At 32.6% G+C, this 24,346-nt stretch overlaps 1 protein-coding gene across 5 annotated transcripts in view; it reads right to left on the bottom strand.

Moving 5' to 3' along the window:
* Positions 1–24,346, bottom strand: part of Trappc8 (trafficking protein particle complex subunit 8) — a 91,401-nt gene that overhangs the window by 8,461 nt on the left and 58,594 nt on the right. For all 5 annotated transcript variants that reach the window (XM_026400741.2, XM_026400743.2, XM_026400742.2 and 2 more), the window contains 7 exons: positions 20,285–20,727; positions 18,889–19,036; positions 17,462–17,558; positions 16,231–16,299; positions 16,081–16,139; positions 13,370–13,543; positions 8,267–8,368 (listed from right to left, as the gene is read on the bottom strand). In XM_026400741.2, coding sequence (XP_026256526.1) covers positions 8,267–8,368; positions 13,370–13,543; positions 16,081–16,139; positions 16,231–16,299; positions 17,462–17,558; positions 18,889–19,036; positions 20,285–20,727 — 1,092 coding nt within the window. The remainder of the gene's footprint in view (positions 1–8,266; positions 8,369–13,369; positions 13,544–16,080; positions 16,140–16,230; positions 16,300–17,461; positions 17,559–18,888; positions 19,037–20,284; positions 20,728–24,346) is intronic.

The following is a 24,346-nucleotide window of genomic DNA, read 5'->3' as shown; positions in this document are numbered from 1 at the left end:
GGCTGGGGTCGTGGCTCAGTGGTAGAGTGCTTGCCTAGCATGTATGAGGCACTGGGTTCAATTCTCAGCACCACATATAAATAAGTAAAGGTCCATCAACAACTAATAAAATATTTTTTTAAAAAATAGTTGAAAATCTAAGGTTGACTTAAAATTCAATTTTGAAAGAATATTGCTATAGATTATAGTGCTTTAGCTATATTGGTTGAAGGTTAACAGCATATAAAAAGTCAATACAGCCAACATTAGACATAATACTTTTTAAATATTAATTATTATTATTTAAATGAAAATAGAAGTATCCTGTATTATTTCCTTTTTAATTATTTTCATTGTATTTACCCTCACCACACACAAGAATTTTGGTTTTTAATTTCCTGCTAGCCTAGTATGATTCTGACCTATACCCAAAGATTGGCAAACTACAGCCAATGGTCCAAATCCAGTTTGCTTCCAGTTTTTGTAAAGAAAGGTTTATCAAAATAGAGCCACATCCATTTATTCACAAGTCTTTACAGCTGCTTTTGGATTCCACTTACAGAGACTGCCTATTCAGCAAAGACCTGAATATCTATTTTCTGGCCTTTTTCAGAAAAAGTTTACTGATCTCTAAATCTATGTGGTTATAAAAAGCCAGCATTCAATTTGTTAAAAAAATGAACACTGGGCTGGGGATGTGGCTCAAGCAGTAGCGCGCTTGCCTGGCATGCGTGCGGCCCGGGTTCGATCCTCAGCACCACATACAAAACAAAGATGTTGTATCTGCCGAAAACTAAAAAATAAATATTAAAAAATCCTCTCTTTAAAAAAAATAAATAAATAAACACTGCAGTACTGATTCTAATAATGAGGTCCAGAGTCAACCCACTGACTACTGAAACTAAAAAATCACCATTGTGTGTGTGTGTGTGTGATAAAAATTTATAATAAAAATAAATTATATAAATAAATATCATTCACACACACATATATATATAGTGCTTTTATATATATAATAAAAATTTATAATAAAAATAAATTATATAAATAAATATGTCATTCACATACACACACACACACACACACACACACACACATATATATATATATATATATATATATATATTCCAATAACATGCTGATGCTATCGGTGCAGGGCCCTGGGTTCGATCCTCAGCACCACACAAAAATAAATAAACAAAATAGAGGTATTGTGTCCAACTACAACTAAAAAATAAATATTTTTTAAAATTTTTAAATTAATAAATAAAAAAACCAAAGAGTATATATCCTAGTAAGTGTTAACAGATAAGTATATAACCATATGGGCCAACAATTTAATGTCTAGAAATTTATTCCATAAAAAAATGTAAAAAGCAAAACACTTGAAACTCGTGTGATACACAAATATATGGAAATTGACTAAAAAAATACCACCTAATGATCAAATAAAATCTTATGAAAATCAAAAGGAGAACAGTAGAGTAAAGGAAAGGGACTAGGGGAAAGGAGGGAGGGGAGAAAATACTGGGGAGTGATATTGGCCAAATTACATTGTTATATTGTGTTCATGTACAAATATTTAACAATGACTTCCCAACATGATGTGTAAGTAAGTATAATGCACCAATTAAAAAAAAAACATGAAAAAAATAAGATAAAACAAACAGGAGAAGGGAATGGGGTTGTGGCTCAATGGTAGAACACTTGCCTTACATGTGTGAGACACTGAGTTAGATTCTCAGCAAGGCATATAAATAAATGAATAAAATAAAGATCTCTCAACAACTAAGAAAATTTAAAAATAAATAAACAGGAGGAAAATTCTTCAGAAAGATTAAAGGTTGCACAAGATCTTAAGTAACACAGTTCTATTTGACCCCTAGAGCCCATGCATTTAATAACTGTGTTATTTTCTTTCTTCTAACCATATGATTTAAAATTAAAATTTTGTGTATCTTTTGTTGCTTAAACAAGAGGATCCAGATTATGAGGACATCCCCCTACACCTCACAGGATTGTTAAAAGAAGTACTGATTTGAATTAATGCTTGATAAATGCCAAACACACAATAAATGATATATATTATTTTCCTATGTGATTGCATTATTCCCTGGTACCAAATAAGAGAATTTCTTGTAGCTAAATATAATATTTTTTAAAAAGCACTTGTATAAAATACACTATTTCAGACTTTAAACAAATTTAAATTTACAATGAAAGACTCAAAATTACAGGAGTGATGCACTAACTATGTTAACATATGCCTACTTTGGATGGGTTAGTTGCCTACCTTTCAGGAGACTTGAAAACTGACATTAACCTTGGTGATTTCACCTTTTTCCAGAGTCTGTCATTCAGGCTTACAGACTCAAGTCCTTTATATTATCATCTTCTTGGAAGTTGCACTACAGAGAGATGCTAAATCACTAAAACTGAGTTCACATAGATGGAATATATTCCAGTCATCCAAAAAATTGAAACTTCTAAATTATACTGAATAAAGGTAGAAGACCTAAGTGATAGTATAAACTTAGCATGCATTAGGCCCTGAGAGTTCAATCCACAGCACTGAATAAATAAATTATACTTAGTAAATTCTATATGTCATTTGCCAAGAGAAAAACATATGAACAACAGCCAATAAAGGATACCTATAGCCAGAAGCTCATTTCCTGAGAAAATATTTTAAAATGTTTCTCTTTTCTGGCTTAAAAGCAACAAGTATCTTCACAATCAATGCTACACAATTTGTACAATAATTTCCCAGTAAGGGTTTGATTCTATTTTATGAACACCACAAGAGGGAAAATATATAAAGTACTGTTAATCATTGTTTTATAAGTGAGTAATAAGCTAAGCTTCATCAAGTTAAGCAATTCTCAGTAGGTCATCAATATTAGTCCTTAATCACAATGTGATGAAACTGCCTTGTTGGAGATTAGCAAGATGGTAGAATAAAGAAGGTCGTGTTGCTGGCTGCTCCATGGAGTGAGACCAAGAAAACTGAAAGGCAGCTTCTCAGCAAGTAAGGTACTGGATACCTTCGGGAACACTAATAAATCCACAGTGTAGAAGATCTACTGCCTTAGATCCATACTGTCAGATAGGAAAACACACAATCAACATGAAAAAGCAAGGGAACAAATCACCCCAAGCAAACCAAGATATTCCAATAATAGAATCCATCAGCACCACAGTGGAAGAAATGTCAGAGAAAGAGTTTAGAATGTACACAATTAAACTGATCTGCAGAGTAAAGGATGATAAAAGAGAGCAAACACAAGTAGCAAAAGATCATTTCAATAAAGAGAGATTCTGAAAACAAACAAACAAAAATCCTTATAAAGGAAAAAATAAGCCAAATTAAAAATTCAATAGAAAGCAGTGCCAACAGATTAGACCACTTGGAAGACAGAACCTTAGGCAATGAAGACAAAATATGTAATCTTGAAAATAAAATGGCCCCCAGAGAGAAGATGCTAAGAAACCATGAACAGAATTTCCCAGAATTATGGGAATAACATGAAAAGACCAAATTAAAGATTTATCAGGATAGATGGAGGCACAGAGATACAAACCAAAGGTATGCACAATCTTTTCACTGAAATATCAGATAATTTCCCATATCTAAAGAATTAATGGGAAAATCAAATATAAGAGGCTTACAGGATCCCAAATGTGCAAAATTACAACAGACCCACATCAAGGCACATCATGATGAAAATGCCTAGCATACAGAATAAGGATAGAATTTTAAAGGCTGAGAGAGAAAAATACCAGATTACGAATAGGAGGAAACCATTAAGGATCTGAGCTGATTTCTCAACCCAGACTCTCAAAGCTAGGAGGTCCTAGAAATAACATATACCAAGCTCTGAAATAAAATGGATGCCAACCAAGAATCCTATATCCAGCAAAATTAAGCTTCAGATTTGAAGATGAAATAAAAACCTTTCATATTGAACAAAAGTTTAAAAATAATTTGCAACCAGAAAGCCTGTACTTCAAAATATTCTCAACAAAATATTCCATGAAGATGAAATTTTAAAAAAAAAATGAAAACTAGTGAAGGGAGGAACTACACTAAAGGAGCAATCAATCAAAGTAGAAACTAATTCAAATTAAAAACTAGAGATAAACAAAAATGACCAGAAACACAAATCTCATCTCAATACTGAACATTAATGGCCTAAACACATCAATCAAAAGACATAGTCTGGCAGACTGGATTAAAAACAAGACACAATACTATGCTGTCTCCAACAGACTCACCTCATAGGCAAAGACATCCACAGACTGAAGGTGAAAGGATGGGAAAAAAAAGCATCACTCACATGGATCACATAAACAAACGGGTTTCTATCCTCGTATCAGATAAAGTGGACTTCAAGCCAAAGTTAATCAGAAGGGACAAAGAAGGACATTTCATATTGCTTAAGGGAAGTGGAAATAACAATCATAAATATTTATCTCCCGAACAATGGAGTATTTGTGTATATTAAACCAACCCTTCTCAACTTCAATAATCAAACAGACCACAACACAATAGTCTGGGTGACTTTAACACACCTCTCTCACTACAGGATAGATCTTCCAAATAAAAACTAAACCAAGAAACTCTACAACTACATAATATAATCAAAAATTTAGACTTAACAGACATATATAGAATATTTCATTCATCAATGACTGAATACACTTTCTACTCAGTAGCACACGGATCCTTCTCTAATATAGACCATGTTATGTACATTATCAAATATGTTAACAGACAATTGTAATATTACCATAATATATTTTTAGCATCTGAAAGGTTATTTTGATAGCTCCCTTTCCATTGATATTAATTTTTTGTCTTGCTTTTTTCTTGATTAGGCTTCTTTGATTTTTTACATTATTTATTTACTCTAATTTGTTATACATAATGGCTGAATGCAATTCATTTCATATTACACATATAGAGCACAATTTTTCAAGTTACTGATTGTATAGAAAGTATTTTCACACCATTCATGTCTTCATACATGTATTTAGGGTAATGATGTCTAACTCATTCTACCATCACTTCTACCCCTTTGCCCCCACTCCCCTTTGCCCTATCCAAAGTTCCTTGATTGCTCCCATCACCATTATGAGTTAGCATTCTCATATCAAAGAAAACATTTGGTCTTTGTTTTTATGGGATTGGCTTACTTCACTTAGCATTATTTTCTCCAACTCCATCCATTTACTTGCACCTAACAGAAGAAAAAGTAGGCCCAAATCTCCATCATGTCGTATAAGGCCTCAACTTTCTTAATAAGACTCCTATAGCGTAAGAATTAAAACCAACAATCAATAAATGGAATGGATTCAAACTCAAAAGCTTCTTCTCAGCAAAAGAAACAATCTGTAATGTGAATAGAGAGCCTACAGATGGGAGCAAATGTTTACCACAAGTACATCAGACAGAGCAATTATCTCTAGAATATATAAAGCACTCAAAAACCTTAATACCAAAACACCAAATTACCCAATCAATAAATGGGCCAACTAAGATTTCATCTCATTCTAGTCAGGATGGCAGCTATCAAGAATACAAACAATAATAAGTGTTGCCAAGGATGTGGGGAAAAAGGCAGACGCATATATTGATGGTGGGACTGCAAAATGGTGCAGACAATCTGGAAAGCAGTATGGAGATTCCTTGGAAAACTTGGAATGGAATCACCATTTGAACCAGCTATCCCACTCCTCAGTTTATACCCAAAAGACTTAAAAACAGAATATTACCGGGACACAGCCATACCAATGTTTACAGCAGCACAATTCACAATAGCTAAATTGTGGAACCAACCCAGATGCCCTTCAGTAGATGAATGGATAGGGAAACTTTGGTATACATACACACAATGGAACATTACTCAGCATTAACCATAGTCTGCATGATATATATATATATATATAAACATATATATATATAAACATAATGTATATATATGTATAAAATATATATAACATTTACTATCATTACCAAGTTTTTTTTACATATATATTAGAGAAAGAGAGGAGGGGGAATATAAACTATTTTAATAATATGTGAAATAGTGATATACAGAGAAATAAAAGGGCTATGCCAATATATACTATGTAAAATGAGAATAAAACTAAAGTTTATAGAAACATACAACTTCATTTTCTAAATGCTGTCTTGATATTGTCTTAGACACTCCAAAATACTAAAAAGTTTATGACATTTAGAACTAAAATTTAGAATTTTTATATTAATTGAATTAAGAAAACCAATTTCCTTAAAATAAGCAACAGATTTGAGATTAAATTTAGTATCTCCATTAAAACAAATGGAGGGCTGGGGATGTGGCTCAAGCGGTAGCGCGCTTGGCTGGCATGCGTGCGGCCCGGGATTCGATCCTCAGCACCACATACAAAGATGTTGTGTCTGCCAAAAACTAAAAAATAAATATTAAAATTCTCTCTCTCTCTTTTTAAAAAAAATCTTAAAAGAAAACTAATGGAAAATTACTATTATATAATATCAACAGAGTAAAAACTGATTCAAGTTATAGACTTACCAACAGATGCTAAAATTAGTAGAGAAACCAGACATTTACATTTTCAAATGAACTCCACATACATTATTTACTATTAGGAAAAGTAAAAAAAAAACAATTGTGGAGAAATATGGTAGACACTACCATAAGGAAACATGAGAAGTACCCAAACAAGATACTATGCTACAAAATTACCTGCCCAGGCTCTTCAAAAATGTCAAAGTAAAAATCAACAACAACCAACAACAACAAAAGGGTAAGAAACTATTCCAGATTAAAACAGACTAAAGAGACAGGACAACTAAATGCAATGTGTGATCCTGGACAGGAAAAACCAAATAGTTACAAGGATATAATAACCAAAATCTCTGGTGATACCTGAACACAGACAAGTTATGCATCAATTTTGAACTTCCTGACTATCTTGACAGTCATTTCTGATTATGTTACTGTCTTTATTCTTAGGAATATACAATGTAGCATTTAGGGACAGAGAGCTATAGGTCTGCAGTTTACAATAACTACTTGAGAAGGATTAAGAAAACAATTAATATACATGTAAATTTTAAAAAAGGATAAAGCAAGTAAGACATATGTTAACCACTGGTGATTCTGAGTGAAAAGTGTGAGAGAGGGCTGGGGATGTGGCTCAAGCGGTAGCGCGCTCGCCTGGCATGCGTGCGGCCCGGGTTCGATCCACAGCACCACATACCAACAAAGATGTTGTGTCCGCCGAGAACTAAAAAATAAATATTAAAAATTCTCTCTCTCTCTCTCTCTCTCTCTCTCTCTCTCTCTCTCTCTCTCTCTCCTCTCTCACTCTCTCTTTAAAAAAAAAAAAAAGAAGAAGAAAGGCAGCCTTGGCAATTTAGCAAGGCTGTAAGCAACTTAGTGAAACCCTGTCTCAAAATAAAAAGGTCTGGGGATGTGGCTCAATGGCTAGGTTCAATCTCTGGTACCACACGCAAAAAAAAGTAAAATAAAATAAATTAAAAAAAAAAAAGAAAAGTGTGAGAGAAATCTATATATTATTCTTGCAACTTTTTCTATAAATTTGGGAACTATTTTAAAATAAAAATAATAAAAGATAATAGGGGCACACCATGCAAATTATTTATGAACACAACATTAGAACCACCATTTAAATAACTGGACAAAATTATTTATTAGTGATTAAGTTTTCTAAAAGAAATTTTTAGCATGATTAAATGGTATTTTAGAAAAAGTAAGAAAGCATATTAAACACTATTGCTGCACAACTCCAGAGGCCACCCTTTACATGTTATAATGTCCTCTAGAGTTCTACAATGGTGTGTTGCTGTTATAACAAATAAAATATAGAGAATACGCTTCCCTTCCTCTCAAGCAAATCACTTCTTTACATAGTTATGAATTCTAGATTTAATATAGAATATATTAGGAACACTCAAGTTTATAAATGCATCTTAATACTCTTATAGGTGCTTATCAACTTTAAAATTAATATCTGTTCATTTTAAATTTTATTTTCTTGAGGTACTGAGGAATGAACCCAAGGCCTCAGCACTCTAGGGAAGTGCTTTACCACTGATCCACATCACCAGCCATCAATTCTAATTTTAGTAAGTTGTCTGCTACCAAACCAACCCAAATCCCAATATAAAATTCTGAACAAATCAGATCTCTTCAAAATACAAAAACCAATCAAACTCCCACAAGTTCACAGAAAACCCCAGAGCAACCTACATTATTACCTGTTTCTGAGGATAAGAAAAGGCTTCTTTTCCTATAGTGCGAAGAATAACATGATGTTGACCTTCCAAAATAAGCTGCTTACTGTCTTCCACAACATATGCCTTAAAAACACAAAGCAAAAAATGTTACCCTCTTTGGCAATAACTGCAAAAGTAAGTAACTAAACATTTGATGGAAGGCAGAAATACTTTGGCTAATATGTATAAATTATCAATAACCTTGGATGGCTGTGTCAGCATTTCAACTTTTATCTATTCATTCAATCAATAAAGACTGTGCCCCCAAAACCTCTTTTGATTCAATATAATTTATCTGGCTTGGGTGTTTTAAAGAGATAAATCTTGAAATCTTTCCTAATTTTCTACTTAAGAAACTTCTTCAAAAGAATTATGTCATAACACATGGTTTTGCCCCTCTATCCTTACTGAAATGCCAATATATAGGAAAAAGGTTTCCTTTTACATTCTTGCTTATAAAATGCCCTAGGGTTCATCTCATAGCAGAGAAAAATTAGTGAGTATAATCATAAACCCTATCAGTGGAAATGTGATGTCCTTGGAACACCTTAAATATAAATACATATGCTTTAATAGGCTTTCTTTTTCTTCTAAAGACAGTAAGCCGATTTCATCTATATTAAGTAATTGTTCCAGTTTATAAATCTCCCTCTTTAACTGCTTGTTTCAAAGAACATATCTGTAAATGGCTCTGATATACTGTTATTGTCACATCATGTAAACATAGTTAAAAAAAATTGGCTTTAAAAATTTAAGCCTATTAGATTCAATAAACAAAAAATTACTCAGTCAAAATGCTATAAAAAGTTTCCAGCCAGGCACAGTGGTGCACGCCTGAATTCCAGTGGCTCGGGAAGTTGAGGCAGGAGGATACTGAGTTCAAAGCCAGCCTTAGCAACTGTTAAGCAACTCAGCAACTGCTAAGCAACTCAGTGAGACGCTGTCTCTAAATAAAATACAATATAAGGCTGGGGATGTGGCTCAGTGGTCAAGTGCCCCTGAGTTCAATCCCTAGTACCCCCCCAACATCAAAAAAAAAAAAAAAAAAGTTTCTAAATGTGTGTTTACTTCCAATTTCTAAACTTATCTTACTAGGGATCAGACCCAGGGCTTCACACATGCTAGGCTAGCACTCTACCACTGAGCTAAAACTCAGTATCCCAACGGTATGTACTTTTTGAATTGTATTGCATTAAGGCATAGAATATCCCAGAACCTTTTCAGCATCCTTATGTGCAGAACCCAGAAACCCAGGAGTTACATAGGGAGGTGACCTTTAATTCAAGAGTGAATGGTTGATGAATAAGGTCTTGAAACAATGTCAGACATGTTTTCTAACAGTCCCATGAAATTGAACAACAGTCACCCATCATGCATTCTCCTCTCTGCATAAAGGCTTAAATTTTTTAAACAAACTTATTTCTGGCAAAGACTGGTTAAGAGTTATATCCTCTTTTTCCAACTTCCATTTTCACAAAACTTTTTAAGTTCTTAGTTTTTTCTTGAATCATATTTTTTTCAAGAGTCCTATTCTTTCTGTGTATCTTATTCCACATTTAAAATGACTTTTCAAGACTTCTTTAATTTAATGTGTCATTTCTACATTCTCTCACTCAAAAAACAATCTACCAGCCACTAGTCAACTGAGTATCAATACATTTATAAGTACCAGCTACTATCAAACTTCATATCCCATTCAAACTTCCACTTTCCAATAGAGGATAATCACACTTTTAGATAGCTTTCTTCCTCATGTTGTCAATGACACTGGTAGTGGGTTTTTGTTCAGGGCCATTTTTCAAAAAAAAATCAAACTTTCCCCCCAACCAAAGTTATTGTGGATTTCAAAATGAGAACAGAATATAGCATACATTATTCAAAATCCTGTCTAAAAAATATTACAGATTGTTACATGGCATGAGCCTGTGGAGTGACAGCCATGAATGCCAAGGGTCTGTTATACATTTACTTAATGAACGGTGGTTTACTTTAAGAGGCAATACTGTTGAACCTAAAAACAGGATCATCTTGATTTTCAGCTTTAAAAGCATTTAATTTCAAGCTAATAGGATGTAACTAATCTTTTTAACATAAAACACTTTTTATAATCAATGACAGTTATCAGATTACTTAAGCAACAGTTCACCTGTTGTTGTTCACTCTTATGAAGCTTGGTTTCAAAAACAGTTTATTTTTAATAATAAAAAATCTCCCCCATTATAAACCTTCTCTTTGCTGTTTTCAAATTTTTATTGATGCATATAATTATACATAACAATGGAATTTGTTTTTGCATATTTGTACATGCACAAATTAACAATATAATTTGGTCAAGATCATTTTGCAGTGTTTTCCCTTTCCCTGCTCTTGAATCCCTTTCCCTGTCTTCCTCCCCACCACCTCCCAATCTCTTTACTGGTCTCCCTTCACCATCCCCCCATACCTTTATTTTCCATTATCCTGTCTGGCTTCCGTATATGAGAGAAAAAATATGACCCTTGACTCCCTTAGACTGGCTTACTTTGCTCAACATAATCAACTATAAATGACATAGTTTCATTCTTTATGGCTGAATAAAACTCAATGGTGTATATATATCACATGTTCTTTATTCATTCATCCACTGATGGACATTTAGGCTAGTTCCATAGTTTGGCTACTGTGAACTGTGCTACATGGATATGCAAAAATTTCTTTAGAATGCTCTGATTTTTATTCTTTAGTATAAATACCTAAAGAATTTGTGCAGTGCTAGGCATCAAACCCAGGGACTGGAACATGCTAGGCAAATACTCTACCACAAAGCTATACTCCCAACAACAACAACAACAAAATGGTCCATTGAAAAACACCTGGTTTAATAAAAATAACACTCTACAAAATTTTAATCAATTTTATGACCTACGATGTGACTATCTACGCTAGTTCTTGTTGTAGGTGACACAAAATCACAGCTTTGTCACAGAATTGACGTAAGGATGTTGTCCAAGAACATCCTTAATTTCACAATAGTATTATTTTTTTAAAATAAAATAATATATGCATATGATACAAAAGGGTGTGCTATTAAAAAAATTTTTTTTATATTACTGCTTTGTTCATTTTAAGGGAAACTACTGCCTAAATACTAATTCTGGTTGACCGCATGTGGACTCTACTTGAATCTGAATTTTTAAAACACTGGTATTTCATCGATGTTCATAGCAGCACAATTCACAATAGCAAGACTGTGGAACCAACCTAGATGCCCTTCAATAGACGAATGGATAAAAAAAATGTGGCATTTATACACAATGGAGTATTACTCTGCATTAAAAAATGACAAAATCATAGAATTTGGTGGGAAATGGATGGCATTAGAGCAGATTATGCTAAGCGAAGCTAGCCAAGCCCTAAAAAACAAATGCCAAATGTCTTCTTTGATATAAGGAGAGTAACTAAGAACAGACTAGGGAAGAAGAGCACGAGAAGAAGACCAACACTAAACAAGGATGAGAGGTGGGAGGGAAAGGGAGAGAGAAGGGAAATTGCATGGAACTGGAAGGAGACCCTCAGGGTTATACAAAATTACATACAAAAGGAAGTGAGGGGAAAGGGAAAAATAATACAAGGGGGAGGAATGAATTACAGTAGTGGGGGTAGAGAGAGAAGAGGGGAGGGGAGGGGAGGGGAGGGGAGGGGAGGGGAGGGGAGGGGAGGGGAGGGAAGGGGAGATAGTAGAGGATAGGAAAGGCAGCAGAATACAACAGACATGAGTATATCAATATGTAAATCAATGGAAGTGTAACTGATGTGATTCTGCAAGCTGTATAAGGGGTAAAATGGGAGTTCATAACCCACTTGAATCAAAATGTGAAATATGATATATCAAGAACTATGTAATGTTTTGAACAGCCAACAATAAAAAATAAATAAATAAATAAAACACTGGTATTTTAAAATTCAATAGTATTTTCAAATAACCTGGGGAAACTAAACAGAGGAACAATTAGAAAATTATTAAGGAATTATAAATGATTTGGTTGGGAGAGAGAACAATATTGTGGGATTAAACAAAAATATATCATATTAAACAAAAATTATATTAAAACAAAAATGTTGGACTTGAGGTACAGCTCAGAGGTAAAGTGTTTACCTAACAAGTACAAGACCCAAGGTTCAATCCCTAGCAATGAAAAGAAAAGTCTTCATCTGCTAAAAACATCTTAAATCTACTAGAAGTACATACAGAAATATTTATAGATGAAATACGTCATTTTAAAAACTACATAAAAAATATGCCTAGCACGTGAAAGGCTCTGGGGTCCATCCTCAGCACTGAAAAAACCAAACCAAACCAAAAAATACAACACGGCTAGGAGTATAGCTTAGTGGTAGAACAAGTGGTATGAGGCCTTGGGTTCGATCCCTAGTAACAAAAATAAAAAACAAAAAAATAAAGGTAAACATGAAAAAAAGGAGGGAGGGGGCAAAGGAAATGGATGACACGAATAACAAGAAATTAATGGCTCTTGAAACCGTAATAATGGTACCCAAAGGCTCATGATGCTATGTTTCCTTTGTTATAAAAGTATATGGAAATTTCCAAAATAAAGAATATCAAAAGTTTAATAAACCCCTGCTCTTAACATGCTTACCAAATCCACAATATTCTCAGTCACAGAGATAAGAATAACACAGGAAAAAAGTCATCTAATTTGAATTAATTCTTTAGGCAAAAAGTTTTAAAAGTTGTATGGAACTATTTAAAAAAAAGTAAGTTATAAAACAACTGGAATATTGAATCTGAAAAATTTAAGCAGAAAATATATGAACAGTAGTATACATTTATTCTTCAGCTTGAGAACCAAATATCTGTGAGGCCATCATACACCATCTTTCTGTGGCAGTTTTTAAGTAGAGTTGCTGTATTAAATTACTGGACATTCTCAATACTTGAATATGGAACATGCACATAGGGAAAGGAAATAACATGACACTTTGTAAGCTCTGTATTATAAATGGGAAATGCAATGTCTTAAATAAAACTGTACTTCACAATGGGGAAAAAATTGAGGCTTGCTGAAATAATTTAGTAGCACATACCTTCCATAATATGATAATATTCAAATCCACCTCACTGCATTTCTGAATCAATCTCACAGCATCCTCTATTGAATGTTTTTCTGTATGCAGAGACAACTGAGCTTGGGATTTTTTCAACTCAGAAGATAAACTTCGATAAAAGAAATCTGCACATGGACTTGCTGAACTTATTATCTGTTAAAAGAAAATCATATCTGTATGTAAATTCTTTTAATTAAATGTCTTGTCAGAACTTATTCTATATCATTCATTTAAAGATACCCTGCCAAAATTTACAATTTTATAATTTACATATACCCAAAAGGCTTATTCAGTAACTTCCTGTCAATTTGGTTCAATACAGGATGGTTACTGGATCACTTAAAAGATATGGTACAAAGTACTCAACATCTTAAAAGATGTCACTCCAAAATAATCAATCTATACTCTCATGGACTTCCAAATATCTAGGGAGGATGAATGAAACAATAAAATGTTGAAAATAAATATTTTACTGTTAAAATAGCAAAGTGTTTCTTATTGGAATACACAGAACACAAGACAATATCCAGTGAAACAGAATACAAACAGTTGTTGGCATTAACTTGGCTTTTACACTTGACATGAAAGAACATGAGAAAAGAATTTTAAATGAACTCAGAACTATAGGACTTCCCTTAATAGAATACTATGCTTCACAGTAAAATCTCTGCACTTATTGTTTCATGATTAACAGGCTATGTATATATCATGTAGACTTAAGCTATAAGATAGAAAATAAATATTTGACTGATTAGAATAAATAAATAAATATATTTTTCCCTTATGAGTGAAACTTTCTGATAAAACACTGTTCCACAGTTTTCTCCTGAATCTGCAGTACTTGATAAGTTTTATTTATTCAACCAGATGTGTCAAAAGGGGAAATGTTATCACATAAAACTTTCCTATGTTCATATATGAATACACAACCAGTGTAACTCCACATCGTGTACGACCACAAAAATGGGAAGTTATACTCCCTGTATATATGTCAAAATACTTTCTAGTGTCATGTATATCTAAACAAACAAATTTTTTTTTTTTTAGTTGTAGTTGGACCCAATACCTTTATTTCACTCATTTATCTTTATGCGGTGCTAAGGATCGAACTCAGGGCCCTGAGCATGCTAGGTGAGCCACAATCCCAGCCCCTAAACAAACAAATTTTTTAAAAAGAAAAAAAGGGAGATGTCTTTGTTTCCGCCTTCTACAGTAGTCTTATACAAAGTTATTTAACTGTAAATACAATAAACAATTACAACCTTAATATAATTTAAGAACCATACAGATGTTTCTAGAGATTTTTCTTTAAATATTTTTTTTAGTTGTAGTTTGACACAATACCTTTACTTTATTCATTTTTATGTAGTGCTGAGGATTGAAGTGGGCACCTGGCACGCACCAGGTGTGCGCTCTACCGCTGAGCCCGAGCCCCAGCCCCAGCCCTGGAATTTTTAGATTTTTTAAAGAAATGAACAAAACAAACAACTGAAGACCCTAAAACTAAACTCAACCATTCAAAGCATATTATCTCCATTGGGCTTTTATAACCATGAAATATTTCTAAATAGCTGCTTCCTTAAATTGTCAAAGATTGTCACAGAGGTGTATCAAATGAAAGCCAAGGATAAGAAGTACAAAATTATAAAGTTATTTGGAATTATCAAAGAGAACACAAAGAAAAAAATCATCCCATTAATAATATACAATTACACAAAATTGTACAATGTGTGTTCAGTGTTTTTCAAAGTAGGTCCCCAAATAACCTGTTCACATTATCTGCAGGATTGGTTAAAAATGCAAATTTCCAACCACTACTCAAGATGCAATGAACCATAGCTTTAGAGGTGAGGAGGCAAAGCCTATACTTTAACAAAATCATCTAGAATCTTGACATTCAAAACTAGGATCTATAAACTAATAACCTCATCATTACCTAGTATAACTATTTAGAACCTTAGGTTCTTACCCCCATTCTACTGAATTAGAATTTGTATCTAACAAGATCTACAGTGTACATTTTTTGAAAGCTTAAAAACTACTGCTCAAGATGATTCTTTTATATATATATATATATAATATGTATATAATATATATAAATAATAATATTTAATAATTTTTTAATATTTTTGTTTATTTCTTTTTTTATGTGGTACTGAGGATCAAACCCAGGGCCTCATGCATGAGGGGCAAGCACTCTACCACTGAGCTACAACTCCAGACCCTGAAGATGATTCTTATACATAATTATAATGGAGTATTATTGCCCTCAACAATAATACCTTTAAAATTACAAGATAGCCTTAATGTGTACAGCTTATTATTTGAGTATCAGAACCATAAAATGATATGCCAATATCCTGGGGTTAATATCTATATATTGTACTGGAACCATTTCTCCTAACAAAGAAGTTCCCTTATATAATTCTGCTTTTTTTAAATTCCAAGAATTATGTTTACCTCATTAAAATTTTCAAAAGAGAAATAATTCTAAATAACAAAAATGGTATGGTTCATATTATAGTTTTGGTTTGTTTAGGGACTGAGTACAAGTTGTAAAACTCAACAGTTCAAATGTTCACCTTCCACAGAGTGTGGGGACTACTAAAGCAACAGTTTTGTTAAAATAGTCAAATATCCCAGAATTTTTTTAATTTTTAAATCAAATACCATTGTGTTCATATGCATACCTGTTCATTTCCAAAGATGATATCTGCAAAGGTATACCTTTCTGAGGACTGCACAGCAGCTAAAAAAAGAGGGGGAAACAAACTAATCATATCATTGCCACAAAATATAAAATGAACATTTAAGAAAGTATAAAAGTAAAATGCATTTACCTTCTTTTTCCTTACATCTTACTGCCTTGAAGCAAAACTTCCCTTTCTCCCTACTGGCAAGTTTGGCCTCTAGGAAGAAAAGGGAAAAGTTTACTATATTCCTCAGATTATGACATGGTAAAATATAATTAATTATTCAGACTTTTTTAGTCAAACAATTTGTAATTATAATTAATACTTTAGAAACATTTTTGTTTTTGTTTCAATGAAGTCACTCTTCATTAACTTCATAGGATAAAATTGTTTTCTCAAAATACATGTATGTGAGAGATGTTCCAAATAAACAACAAGTTTAAAAGATCACACTGGGAGGCGGCAATCCCACCACTCTATTATAATTTCTTCATTTCCTTTCAGTATTTTCTCATATATATGATACTAATCTAATGCACATACTTTGCTATGTGGGTGTGTTCTCCCACTATTGCAGACACTTTTAAAATGCCAATGAGTACATTTTAATGACCAAAATTAGAAATGTAGCATAATTTGCATTGAAGCCACAAAAAAAATTTTCCCAATTAAACATAATAAACTACTCTGAACACATGAATTTTTCCATATTTTAAATTAATTCTTTTATATAAAGATTATAAGGATTATATGAGAATTAATGTGAGGCTAAGGATATAAACATTTTTATGTCTTTTGAAATACATCATTCAGTTCTTTTCCAGTAAAAGTCACTATCATTTTCAGCTTCATATCAATCTTACAACCATAAGACACTCTTATATTATTCATAAGATGACAAGTTGATAGGAATATTCTGGGCAACTGTCAATGCATATGACCCAGTATGCATATTCTTTTGTTTGAATGTTACAGACATGAAAATACACAAAAAGTAGTAGAAATATAGGTATAGCTATTCACCAGTCTATCAGCAATGAAGAAAACAGAAATATCCATATTCTAGTACGTACATTTCTAAACTCTTAAATTTTTCATAGTGATTACATACTCGGGTACTGATTTTACAAATGGGGGAAAAATGGAACAGAAATAAAAATAAAAGTAGAAAAATGTGGAAAGAAATAAAAAGATGGAAAAGACTGGATCAAAACCGGTAATTTGGTTTAAAATCACATCAATGAAGGAAAGCAAAATTTAATGCTTAAAAAAGATAATTTTAAGGATGGCACCAATAATCTTATAATATTATGGTACTACTTTGAAAAATCAAGCAATGTTGTCAGAATTTATTTTGAAGAGGGATAAAGGCACAAACCTTTATTTTCAGCGAGATTTACAGAGTTCTGTAACTTCCAGTGCTTGCTACTGCTTGATACTTGTACTATGTGGAATTCCTTAACACCTGCTTCACTCTATGAAAAAGAGAAGGAGCACTAAATTAAACTATTCCAATAAGTACAAAATTCAGGTGTTACCAAAGTCCACACCAATTAACACCAGATGAGATTTTTTTAAATCTTAAAATAATTGTGCACATTTCAGAAAGTTGAAGTTACTTAAATTCTTTTCTTAAACAGAAAAATAAACATTTTATCTGAGTATTTTTAACTAGAATGCACACCCAGTGGTAAATTTAAAAATACTGAAAGACACTGCATTATTAAAATCTAGCACAATAAGTGTACTGACATATTTAATAGGTCAAAAATTATTTGTTGTCAATTTTTAATTAAAACATGGACTTTTTATTTCTTTTAATATTTCTGAGATCTCATTCAATTAAGGCAAGGAAAAAAATAAGCAATAAAAACAAAATACAGCCTTAATATGTAGCCTGCGTGTAAATGAAGCAATTTAAACAGTACATAATTTTCTTATTCTCCTAAATAAGAGCTATTTTAATATTTGAAATGATTAAAACTTTAAAATTTTTTTTTGTAATTGAATATGGACAGCATGCCTTTATTTTATTTGTTTTCATTTTTTTCATGTGCTGCTAAGGATCGAACTCAGTGCCCTTCACATGCTAGACAAGCACTCTGTCACTGAGTTAGAGCCCCAGCCCCTAAAAACTTTCTTGTTCAACTAATAAACATACTAATATTTTTGAAGATCAAAGTACTAGCATACTAACATTAAATATTCTAAAAAAATCGACCTTGCAAATTTATGAATGCTAAAAGCAAGAGGATACTAACAATTCAAGTAGTATCTGTACTACCGAATTAATCTGAGTCTAAAGTTGTATGAGATCACATTTCCTTCTTCAAGAACATTCATTCTGTTATTTAGAGTGCATAAAAATGGTGAAACTTGGAAATGCCTTATATTAAAGGAACAGTACTATTAGAAATATATAACTAAAGGATTACTAAGTTAATACTGTGTATGAAATCTTATAGAATTTCATTAATTTAATTATGTCAATGGAATATACTCAATGATGAAACTAAAAAGCACTTTAAGAGATTTCTTTTAGATTACATCACTAGCACAAGGGTCTATATATCATGTAAATATGTATTATATTAATATCAGCAGACCCTTTCATTTGAAGAGACTCTAAGGGATAAGATTATAGAGTTAATAGATAATTAAGATGTTTTCCCAATATTCTATTAGAACATTCCCAAATTCCTAGCTTATATTGTCCTGTGAAGTAAAAAAAGAACTTATACTTTAAAAAGGGCAAACAATTCAAATGTTTTGTTACAAACAAAATTCAGCTCTAAACTAACTTACAGTATTGGTATTTTCCACATCCACAAAGACTAGCATATTCCCTCCTCTGCCTTCTTCATCTTCTAGAGAATTACTTCTGCAGACAGTAGCTCGCACATTCAAAGATCGGCTGGTACAAATAACTGCAGTGTGCCTTAAGATTCTGTGTCTGAAGAAGTAAATACACGCAAATTAATTAAAAATTAAAAATCATTCTCTAATTACAAATAAAGATTTTAAAACTTGATAATTCAGGACCATTCATATTTGAGAAAAACAAAGATGATACAATAAAGTAAAATTACTAGTTAGCCCATCTTTAGTTTAATTCTACTCAATTTGAAAGGAAACTATTAACCTCCCTGACTCTAGGCTTATTAACTTGCTTCATACAGTAATATCTCAATTATGCCTCTTCTCTGATAGTGTTTCCAATGTTACTATACAACTACTGAGCTCTTCACCATACAGTTTTACATTTCAAAGACTGTTCCCTTTATTTCTTTCACACTAAGTTCAGACTGTGGCTGAACAAACTATATTCAATTTATATTTTCTAAGTTACAAATCTTTTTTTCATAGATATGGTCAATCCCTGGAACTTCCCACTACACTCTTGCTTACCCCCTTGATATGCAAATCCTGACATCTTTACTGTCCTTGGAAGCTCTTTTCACCACTACCACATTCCAGAAAGCCTTCCTTGATTGCCTTGCCCAGAATATTCCCCCTTCTATTATCTTGTGGAAAATTACCATTTATTGAGGACTTAAAATGTACCCATACTTATAAATACCTCATTTTTACCCTCAAAGTTTTACAAGATATTTAGACATTCCATTGAATAAAATAAATGTAGCATAATTATTCCTAGTTAATTTTGTAAAAATGAGAAGGGAATTATCACATATAAAATGTTCTGCTGTGCAATATACAGGCGACAGGTTCTGGTAAGTCAGTTAGGTATGATTTCTTCAGTGATTACCCACTTTAATTCCACTCTAATCATCTGTTCTGAATACACCATAATGATATTTTATTCATACATTGGAGGGAGGCACTAAGGAAAACAAAATAATTTTCTTAAAAACAAATCACTGTAGTTAGGTTGCTTCATATAGAAATGACATGATATTTTAATACATTGTTATTTGTTAGTTTCATAATTGTGACAACTTAGTCACACTTAGAAGAATCATGCAGTTTATAGACAAAAGATCAATGTAATTAAATAGTTTCTACTTTTGGTTATCTAGAATTAAGATATATTTGGGATGACTTCATATAAAAATATGCATTTTTTAAGAGAATAATTTCTCAATAAAAATACATATTAAACAAATATCAAACACTGATTCAAATATGTATACCTACATTAAACATAGTGGTAAAATTTTTAAAATTTTATCATACTTACCGTATTTTAGGCTGCTTTTTAACACTTTCATAGTAAAACAAAAAGTTAATTTCATGGACACCTTCTTCATCTGGCCCACGTAACCACATTGGTAGCTGAACTGAAGCTCCAGGTAGAAGAACAGTGTCAGGAAGGGGAACAGGAATCACTTCTGGCTGACTCCCTATGCCAATGCCAAAGTCTACAGAAGAAGCTGATGATGTAAGTGCTGTACACACAGAGGTAGAGTCTGTCACAACAGTCTTGTAAGCACTACAATTTTCAGAAGCTGAAGGGCTCAGTGGTGTTAAAACAGCAGTATTACCACCAAAAGTAAAGAACTCTGGACGTTTAGAAACAACCTTCAATGCAGTAAGAGGACATTTGCTGACATTGACAAATTCTACATATGCTTTTCGAATTTCTCCACAGAGAAGTCCTGTAGGAAAATGTATAAAGAACACCTGCATTGGAGGGAAAAAACATTATTATATTGTCTGTTAAAAATTTTGAACTTCTAATGAGTAATGTTTTTAAGATGCTGTATGTCTTTACTAAAGGTTTACAACTATTTCATTAATTCTCTGATAGCTGTTTAAAAATAAATAGCTCCATTTTAGAGAACAGAGTAAGAGAAAGAGACCAATATTACTCAGCTATTAAAGGTAAAATACAAAACAAAGCTATAAAAATTCTACAACTTTGTAGCTTATGAACAAGAAAAACTATAAATAATTTAACATGACTATAAAATAACAATCATTCTTATAATCCTTATCACTGTCAGTTTAAAAAGCTTAAATATACATCCTTAAAATAAAAACATATACCATGGATCTTAATGAAGAGCATCTGATAACATATCCATAATTATAAAACCCACAGTACTCCAAACAACCTCAGGCTTTTAATTAATAACTGACATGGGGCCAAAACCTGGCATCACTAATAATGTTTTTTTTTTATCTGCTGCTAAAAACTAGATATATACTGTTCTTAGATTACATGACAATTATCATTAGGTTCTCACTTGGAAGAAACCAAAACTGAAAACTTAAGGTAACAACTTCTGAATGCAGTTTAATACATGAAAGACCAAATCAAACTTAGATTGGAAAATCCATCCCAGTACTCCCAGAAAAGGTCACTCATCCTAATTCCACACCTCAAAAAATGGTATATAAATGTACATTTGTATGTTTTAAATTTAAGGAACAATGTGTAGAAAGTGGATCTACTGAAAGATCTGCATTTTTAACACCATTTTTGTAACAATTTTTTTAAACTATCATATGCAAGGTTAAATAAAGAACAAGTGTTGTCAAAAACAAGATGAATGTAAATTAAGAAAGTTGCGTACTGAGGACTAAACCCAGAGATACCTATCACTGAGCTATACCTCAGCCCTCTACTTGTTTATTAAGACAGGGTCTTACAAAGTTGCTGAAGGTCTCACTAAATTGATTCTGGCCTTGAACTTGATGAGGATGGCCTCCTTCCTCAGCCTCTGGAGTCATGTGGGGATTACAGACATATGCCACAGTGCCAGGCTCAACAGAGGTTAAAATCAATTTCATCTGGTTCAACTTTCATCATTTTATAATTAAAGAAACTTTCAAAGGACAGATAATTAGGGACAAAACTAAGTCTAAAAGTAAACCCAGGCATGGTGGTGTGCACCTGTAGTCTCAGCTACTCAAGAGCTTATGGTGAAAGGATTGCTTAAACCCAAGAATATGAAACCAGCCTGAGCGACACAATAAGTCCACATATTAAAAAAAGTAAAGCTCTATCCATGACAATGCTATCTGAGAAGCACTGCTTTTAAAAATTACTTGTACATTAACAGTCTTAAAAACTGAAGAACATTTAAGTGATCTAGCTTAATGAAAATTACAAACTAGTAGACTCACTTAAAAAGGAATAATTTATTTTGACAACTTCAACTACACTGATCAGAATATTCTCTTCCGAAAGTAAAGATCTCAAAAATTCTTACCTATACAATCCCAAACAAATGTTTACAACTATAATGGTGAATAGCCCTAAAGTAGCATTTAAATTCTAAGTCATTTAAATTATTCTTCAGTCTCTTAACTTCTAGTTATAGCCATGCAATACTAATCAAAATTATTACTGTGGAAACTTAACAAGCATGGACAAGATGCATGAAAAAAAGATTAAAGATTATGAAATAAATTTGTCTTGTCAGATTAAAAAAAAAGATTAAACAGTATAGTACTGACACAGAAAGAAATGAGGTAATAATTACTAAAAAGAATAGGAGGCATACAAAAACAATCCAATAGGAAAGGGTACTTTAGGGATATTGGTAAATAAAAAGATAGCACAATGGGTTGCCCATACCCTATTAATGGTATTGGGACTAGAAACAAAGTTTGATCTCTGTCCCCTTGCTATCCAGAATACATTCTTGCCAGGTATGGTGGTACATGCCTGTAATCTCAGTGGCTCAGGAGGCTGAGACAGGAGAATCATGAATTCAAAGTCAGCCTCAGCAAAAACAAGGCACTAAGCAACTCAGTGAGACCTTGTCTCTAAATAAAATACAAAGTAGGGCTGGGGATGTGGCACTGTACTCGAGTGTCCCTGAGTTCAACTCCGGTACAAAAAAAAAAAAAAAGAAGAAGAAGAAAAGAAATACACTCTCCAGATTTACAACTCGCAGATATTAAAAATAAATAAATAAAACTGGGGATGGGGATATAACTCAATGATAGAGCACTTGACCTCCAGCAGTGTGAAAAAAAAATTAATCTGTAATTTGACTAAGGAAGCCTATTGTTAAATATAAAACTTATATCCAACAAAGTAAAAAACTATCCAATATGATTTCATGTAAGTTAAAAACCTCAACATGGTCAAAGATAGCAGATCAAAGATTAAACATGTACAAAATATTTTTCAACCAGAAAATGATGCTCTAGTCCATATGCCTTTTATTTACATTTAAATAATTGAGTAAGTGTCAAATCTGGGTAGAATACATACACTGCATATACACACACATATACACACACAAACACACACATCACTCATCACCATTTTCATGTGTAGCATGACTCTACTTATAATTATTAAAACTATAATTAAGTGCACAAGAAAGGCATAAAAAGATAAAACACACCTCCACTAGGGAAACCTGAAGATGCAGGAAGAAGGGTCTCCTTCCAGTGTTCATATTTATACACTTCTATGACACAACCCTACTTTTGATCTGCACTCAGGTAAGAAATTTGATCCAAGATGGGCTGTTTTTCTCTTCCAGAAACTTGAAATATTAAAATGGCATAAAGACTAGAAGTTGACGAACTACAGTCATATCAAAAGCAATTCTCTGCCAGGTGTGGTAGCACATGCCTGTAATCCCAGTGACTTGGGAGGCTGGGGCAGAAGGATCTCAAGTTCAAGGTCAGCCTCAGCACTTGTGAGGCCCTAAGCAACTTAGCAAGGCTTGTCTCAAAAACTTAAAAGGGGCTAGGGAATGTCCAAGTGATTAAGTGCCCCTGGGTTCAATCCCCATTACACTCCACCTCCAAAAGCAAATCCTTCTAGACGCTTAAAATGTTTGCTCCTAAATTCTCTGGAGCAGTTGAATCCCCCTTCTTTGAGACTTGCTGTCCCATAATACTTTAATTTCCCTGATATTAAAATGTCTTTCAACTAAATAATATGTTTTTCCTTCTCTTGTTACTCTGACATATTCTGTAACTAAAATTCCTTTGATACTATATGAAAATAGGATAGGGTGAGATAAGAGGGTGAAGGAAATACTGCTTTTTTTCCCAAAATACTGCTATTTTGCTTAAATACTTTACAAGCATTAATTCACATAATATTTTGACAAATTACAAAAACGCCAATGAGTTTAATAACCAAAATGTTTGCTAGAAATGTATTCCGAATTTCTATTATTTTAAAGTTTATAAATTTATAACCTGGCTGTGACTTAATATGAATTTATATAATTACCTTATTTTGTAAATTAAATTTCTTTAAAATTTGCCTAACAAGACTTTAAAAGTATAGTTCAATGTAATATTAACAACTTCAAAGTCTAAA

This window comes from Urocitellus parryii, chromosome 13, assembly GCF_045843805.1.
Source record: "Urocitellus parryii isolate mUroPar1 chromosome 13, mUroPar1.hap1, whole genome shotgun sequence".
NCBI classification, from domain to species: Eukaryota; Metazoa; Chordata; class Mammalia; order Rodentia; family Sciuridae; genus Urocitellus; species Urocitellus parryii.
Note: the sequence above shows the minus strand (reverse complement) of the source record. Positions and strands in the feature narration are given on the sequence as shown.